Consider the following 7,548-nt stretch of genomic DNA (forward strand, 5'->3'; position numbering starts at 1 on the left):
TCTATAATTGACACAAAACACTTGATGTTTCGTTATCCTCTGTTATGGGTTATTAGTTTCAATCCATTATAATTGGAGAAGATAGCTCTAATCTTTTAAAATTTACTAAGAACTTTTTTGTGTCCTAACATCTGGTTCATATGAAGATGTTCTACATGTACCTGAGAAAAATGTAATTCTTCTGTTTGGTGGAGAGTTCTCTAGAAGTCCATTTGGTCTACACTGCTATGTAAGTTCTCTATTACTGATTTTCTGTCTGATTGATTTATTCATTATCAAGTGTGGAATGGTGAAGATTTCCACTATTATTTCAGAGATGTTCACTTACCCCTTTAATCTGTCAGTGTTTGTTTCACATATTTTCAATATCTGACTTTAGTTTTGTATATATACATATATGCATATTTCAGACTATTGTATCATTTTGGTGAGTTGATTATTTTCTCATTAGATGATGACCTGATTGGTCTCTTGCAATAGTTTTTGATCTAATGTCAATTTTGTCTAAATTAGTATAGCCGTCTACTCTGTTTTACTACTTCCATGTAAGTAATTTTTTTATCCTTTCAATTTCAATTTATGTGTGTGCTTAGATGTAAAATAAGTCTCTTGTAGACACCTTATAGTAGTTATTGTTTTATTTTATATTTTATTGAAATATAACAGATGTACAACACTGTATTAGTTCCAAGTACAAAACAGAGTGATTCAATGTTTCCAACATTGCAAAACAACCACCAAAATAAATCTAGGTGACATTTATCACTACACAGTTATTACAAAATCATTGACTACATTCCCCATGCTATATATTTCATCCCTCTGACTCTTTTATTGTGTACCTTGAAGATTACAACTCTTAACCTCTCTCATATATTTGATTCATCACCACCACCTTCGCCTCTGGAAAATACTTGTTTTTCTTGGTATCTTTTGGAGACCATGGAACAGCAGAACTCTGCAGAAGGCAAATATCTATGGACTCAGTTCTAAAGTACAGAGTCTCCTTCAAAGACAAGATGAAGGACTTATGCATTAACTATGTTATTATATAAACAGCTGCAGTATGTCCTGAGGATACCCCCTTTTGATGCTACAAAGAAGATAATCTCATCATTGCCCCTGCCTGTCCCTGCCCACCAATCTTGTCACCTTCATTAATTCCATCAATAATCTCATCACCTTCCTTAATAAAAAGATAGGGGCTAAAGCCTAGAGCCTTTGTTCCACAGACCAGAGTGCCTCCTGGTCCCCCACTTTGTAAATGTAAGAGTCTTGTGTGTTCTGTTATACCACGCCGTCTCTCTTCCAGGATTCCCCGTTTCCCTGCAGTGCTGGAATCAAAGATATCTTTGAGTCTATTTCTGTTTTGTTGTGTTTGTTCACCTGTTCTGCTTTTTTATAACATATATGTGATCATATGCCATTTATCTTTCTTTGTATGATTTGTTTCAATTAGTATCATACCCTCTAAGTTCATCCATATTGCAGCAAATGGCAAGCTTTCATTGTTTTTATGGCACCCTCCCTCTCTCTGTATTTTTTCACAACTACTTATCCAGTCGTCTATTGATGGGCACTTACATTGCTTTCATATCTTAGTTGTTATAAACAATGCTATGATGAACACAGCTGTGCATCTGTATGTTCACATTAGTGTTTTTGTTTTCTTTGGAAAAAATTCACAGAAGTGCAATTGCTGGATAGTATAGGAAGTCTCTTTTTAATTTTTTTGAGGAAACTTCACACTATTTAAATAGTGGCTGTACCAATTTACAGTCCTACCAATGGTGCATGAGAGGTCACTTTTCTACCCATCCTTGGAAATACTTATTATTTTTTGTTTTTTTTGAAGATCACCATTCTGAGAGGCTTGAGGTTATGTCTCATTGTAGTTTTGGTTTGCATTTCCCTAATGATAGTGATTTTGAGCATTTTTTCATGTGTCTGTTGGCCATTTGTATGTCTGCATTGGAAAAATGTCTGTTCAGGTCCTCTGCCCATTTTTTAACTAGGTTGTTTATCATTTTTTGATGTTGCGTTGTATGAGTTCTTTGCATATTTTGGATATTAACCCCATGTAGCTCAGACATATTTTACAAATATATTCTTCCTTCTCTGTATGAAAGTCTTTCAGTTTGAAGTAGTTCCCATCTGTTTATACTTGCTTTAGTTTCTCTTGCCTGAGGAGACAGATTCCCCCTTTTCCCCAAAAAATATTGCTAAGGCTAATGTCAAAACATATACTGCCTATGTTTCCTTCTAGGTGTTTTATGGTTTCATTATTACATTTAAGTGTTTAGTCTGTTTTGAATTTATTTTTGTGAATGCTGTGAGCAAGTAGTCCAGTATGATTCTTTTGCAGGTAGATTTCCAGCTTTCCCAGGACCACTTATTGAAGAGAATTTCCTCCCACTGTATATTCTTATCTCTCATTGCAGAATAATTGACCCTATGAGCATCTTCATGATCATCACCTTAAACTCTTTACCAGGTAGGCTGCTTCTCTCCACTTCGTCAAGATCTTCTTCTGGAATTTTGTGTCTTCATTTGGAATATATTCCTCTGTTGACCCATTTTGCCTAACTCCATTTTCATTTCTGTGTATTATGTTGGTCGGTTACTTCTGCTGATCTTGGAGAGGTGAACTTATTTAGATGTCTTAATGGACCCGACCGTGTATTCCCTTCTTATCAACAGAACCATAGGCTGTAGGGGTGCCCCCTATTTGAGCTGCATAGTTTCTTTTGTTGTGGTAGGAACTACTATTGTAGCTGTGCTGGTAGGCAGGGCTGGGATCTGACCTGTTTGATTTCCAGGTCCTGCTTCAGGTGGAGGCTGCCAGACTGCTTTTACATTAGCTGGGTACTGATGCGGTCCCAGGCTATAGGGCCTGGGGTCGGGGGAGTAAGGATGTGGAACTTGTGTTTTTGAGTTCATCCAGCTGCTCTTTGTCTTTTCATTGGGGCATTTAGTTTAATATATTTACATTTAAAATGATTAACAATAGGAAAGGACTTACTACTTCCTTTATTTATTTATTTTTTTGTCTTTTTGCTAGGGCCGATCTCATGGCATATGGAGGTTCCCAGGCTGGGGGTTGAATCAGAGCCATAGCCGCCTGCCTATACTACAGCCACAGCAATGCGGCATCTGAGCTGTGTCTGCGACCTACAGTGCACAGCAACACTGGATCCTTAACCCACTGAGCAAGGCCAGGAATCGAACCCGAAACTTCATGGTTCCTAGTCGGATTTGTTAACTACTGCGCCACGACGGGAACTCCCTACTTCCTTTTTTAAAGTTATTTTCTTCCTGTCCTGTAGCATTTTCTTTTTTTTCCTTTTGGTCTTTCTTCCTTTGTGTTTCATTGACTTTTTTTAACTCCTTCATTTGAAACAAAAGTACATTGGACAGTAATGTGAAAGCTTATAAATGTATAAAATTCACTAGTGAAGCTAAAAGGACTATAGTGAGTGGATGCCATGCATTTATCTACTCACTTTGATGCAGCTGGTTTTCAACGATGGCACTGTAGTTTACATGCTTCTCAGACCTTATTAATCACATAGCTGAAAGTTGGTACCTGTTTACCAAACTCTCCATATTTCCTGCCACCTCTGCCTCTAGTACCCACTTTTCTACTTTCTATTTCAGTGAGTTCAACTTTCTTTTTTTTTTTTGCTTTTTAGATTTCACATATAAGTCATTTTTAAAGATTTAAAGCTAAAGATGCAAAACGTAAAAAGCCTGGAGCTGTTATCTAAAGTCTCCTTTTTCCTTTAGTTAAGCAATAACTGTGTGTTTAACATTCTCCTAGGTTTCTTTTTAATCTTATTAAAACAGTGCCAACTGATATCTTCAGTTAAAATTTACCTTCCATTAAAATTATAAATTGCATTATCTGAATAAAAGTATTGTTAGTAAATGTATATGATGGCCATGACTAAAAATATGTTTCACTAATTGTATTTTGAAAACCCATTTTATAACAAAAATAGGTAGTGCATGCTAGATTTTCTTCTTTATTCATAGCTCTTTATTATATCCCTTTTTTAACCTCATGACAAGCCAATAAAATAGAGATTATTTTCACTTCCAATTTACACACCCAAATTTTCTCTATATTTCCTGAAGTTACAGGGCTGTAAAGTAATAGAATATAATTTGGATCCATCCAGGTTGAGCATAGATCTCCTATTCTTAATCATTATATCCTTCCACCAATCTTGAAGCAAAAGTAAGTGCAGTTCATGATCATTGTCTCAATTCCAAATGTTGCCTATATTGTAGGTCGCTTTGCAGGGATAAAGTGGATTGTAGGCATTTATTACTGACATGAGAGGTGTATAAAACTTGTTTAAAACCTTGCTTCTGATACCATTTTAGCAGAATAACCTCAAGGGTGTTCTTACTTCTCTGAACTTCAGATTTTTATCTGTGAATTTTTGATAAATATACCTAACTTTGTATTATTTTGTGAGACACAATCATGATAATAAAAAAGCACTAGACGCATATCAGCCATTCTACTTCTTTCTAAAATGATAGGGTAATTACAATGCATAGTATTTCTTTTAGGGAAGTCACTTTTGAGGGCAGGTGACCACTTTACTATTATACATTGGATGGATATCATGTTCCAGAAACTTTTAAAATTCCATCATTTTCCTAGGTTTAATTTGACTACAAGTATGTTTGAACCCCATAAAACCTTCTAAATTTGATGACCCTCTGTAGCTTCTTGTTTTAGTATCTTTATTTTTAACCTACATGTTCATTTATTTTATTCTATTCTGTTCCTCTTATATTAATACATTGTTTCATCTGAAATGCAAATAGCCATGAACCCCTGTACCGTGTGTGTTTGTATGTGTGTGCATGCTCACATTAGGGAAGTTTAGGTTAAGTGAGTTTATGATGGAATCATAACACTTCTATTCCTTTTATGTATATGGTCATCATCATTAATGCCATTCAATTTTGAGATATCAGTATTGACACTAAACTTTGTAATGTCCCAAGAAAGTAAAACAAAATGAGGACAATAAGATTCATGTTATTTTACTGAATTTATTTCAAAATAAACTTTGATAGGAGAACATGCTTAGAGCTGGTAAGTTGGGTCCACTTAAAGAATGAGAAGTCTTGGCATTCATTTTGTCTGTGAATCAGAAAAAAAAGCAACTCTCAATCTTATATTTGATTTATGTTATTCCCACAATAGTCAGGCATTATTTTATATGATACCTTTACAGAATCAGTCAAACCATGACATATTAAGTAATCAGACCTCAATTCATCTTTTGCTTTCTGAATTCATTCTGACATGACATAACCTTCTCATGGCATTTTTCACTTCTGCATTCCTCAGGGTGTAGATGAGTGGATTGAGAAAGGGTGTTCCAATAGTATAAAATACTGCCACCATCTTGTCCATGGGGAATGTAGTTGGGGGGCGGGTATATATGAATATACATGGACCAAAAAACAGGACAACTACAATGATGTGGGAAGTGCAAGTGGAGAGAGCTTTTTTCCTCCCTTCTGCGCTATGGTTTCGTAGTGAATGCAAGATGACAATGTATGAGATCATCAGCATTACAAAACCAGTTGTGCAAAGGGCTCCACTATTAAATACCACGAGTAGGTTCATCACATAAATATCCATGCAGGCAAGTTTCAGCAAGGGCTGCATATCACAGCAATAGTGATCAATCAAATTGGATCCACAGAAGGGCAGTCTCAAAGCCAGGATAATCTGAGCCATAGAATGTATAAAAGACCCTATCCATGCAAGACCAATCAGTATGATGCAGACCTGGCGCCTCATGATAGTTGGGTAATGCAGTGGCTTGCAGATGGCCACATAACGATCAATGGCCATGAGGACAAGGACAAAGATCTCCATGCTGCCAAATAAATGCAGTGCAAAGATTTGAGTCAGACACTCATTGTAAGATATGATTTTCTTTTCAGACAGAGCATCCACAATGAGTCTAGGTGCTGTGGTAGTGGAAAAACAGGTATCAGCAATGGACAAATAAAACAGGAAGAAGTACATGGGGCTCCCAAGTGTTTGGCTGGACCTGATGGTCACAATAATAAGCAAATTGCCCCCCAGAGTTCCCACATAGAAAATGAAGAAGATCACAAACACCATGTTTTGCTTCTTAAGATCCAGTGTCAATCCTAACAGTATGAACTCAGAGATACTGTTGTTTGGCTGCATTATTTGACTCAAGGGGAAAGCACCAATTAGAAATATTCTGTGAAGAAGAAAAAAAATACAATTTCAAAATAAATAGTATATTTGCAAGTAGAGTATATGTTATGGCACTGTGTGTTGCTTTTATTTCAATAAAATGGAATTCACAATACTTTTTCAATCTGGAGCCCTAATGGCATATGAAAATGATGTGAGGAAGTTCCCTTCATGGCTCAGCAGTTAAGTAACCTGACTTTGATCCCTGGCCTTGCTACATGTGTTAGGATCCAGCATTGCTGTGGGCTGTGGTGTAGGCTGGCAGCTGTATCTCTGATTGGACCCCTAGCCTGGAAACTTCCATATGCCGTGGGTATGTCCCTAAAATGAAAAAAAAAGGAGAAATTTGGATGAAAGTAAGAAAACAATGAAAGGTAAATGATTCTTCAGGCATTGTAAGCACTAATTTGGGTTACTAGCATGAGTTTATTCACTTTGTCAGCTGAATGATTTCTCCAGTTTTAATCTAGAATGTATCCATATTAGGAGAGCTATGTTTTAGCAGAGAAAACTTTTGCCTGATTTACTCGATCCACTTTTACATTTCTTAAACCAGCAGTCCAGTTGTAAAGTATTTTAGTACCTGTTCTGAGCATCAGAGAATGATGGTTCAAACAATTCAGGATATCTTCCTTAATGAAACTTCTACACACACAAATGCTTACAAAGTCACAGATCATAGAGTCTAGTGAGTGTGAGAGAGAAGCAATAAACATAAAATTTTAGTAATGTGTAACCAGTCAGTTGGTCCAGGCCATCATGAGATTTATTTTAATCTCTTGCCTTGACTAAGTTTATGTCTTTTTATTTCTCGAAACTTTCTAGTTGTTTACATTTAAATTCAGCTTCTATTATTAAAATTTATAACCTTTAAATTATACTATGTTGTCCAAAGGTAAATTTGCCCTGCTAGTCATTGTTTTTTCTAAATCTTTCAATATGTTTTCTTAAGACAAATGGACTCATTGACTCTAACATGAAGGAAATATAGAAGGAGTACATTTTGTATAAATAAAAACATTCTTTTAAATTTCAGGTTTAAAGTTTAAAACCAGGAATTTAGAAAATGAACACAGGAAGATCCAAGTCATACCTGAGACCTAGGATACATAGAATTTTTGTGATATAAATCTTAAATATCCTATACTCTCACTTCAAGAAAAGATAGAAATAAAAACATAATCATTGTTTATTCATATCTAGCTGTATGCCAAACACTGGACAGATTGTTTTATGTGCCCTTATATTCTCCAAGTAGTAACAAAGTCAATAACAAATTATGA

The 7,548-nt window shown here is 35.7% G+C and overlaps 1 protein-coding gene across 1 annotated transcript; it reads right to left on the minus strand.

The window, feature by feature from the left end:
• Window positions 1–5,299: 5,299 nt before the first annotated feature.
• On the minus strand, window positions 5,300–6,232 carry LOC146406258 (olfactory receptor 4C11-like). The gene has a single exon (XM_085003246.1). The coding sequence runs from the start codon at window positions 6,230–6,232 to the stop codon at window positions 5,300–5,302; it is 933 nt and encodes a 310-aa protein (XP_084859372.1).
• Between the last annotated feature and the right edge of the window lie 1,316 nt (window positions 6,233–7,548).

Source organism: Sus scrofa, chromosome 1 (genome assembly GCF_054392235.1).
Source record: "Sus scrofa isolate SSC_HxYL_T2T_F1_AM1 chromosome 1, Sscrofa_HxYL_maternal_Yorkshire_Landrace_v2.0, whole genome shotgun sequence".
Lineage (NCBI taxonomy): Eukaryota > Metazoa > Chordata > Mammalia > Artiodactyla > Suidae > Sus > Sus scrofa.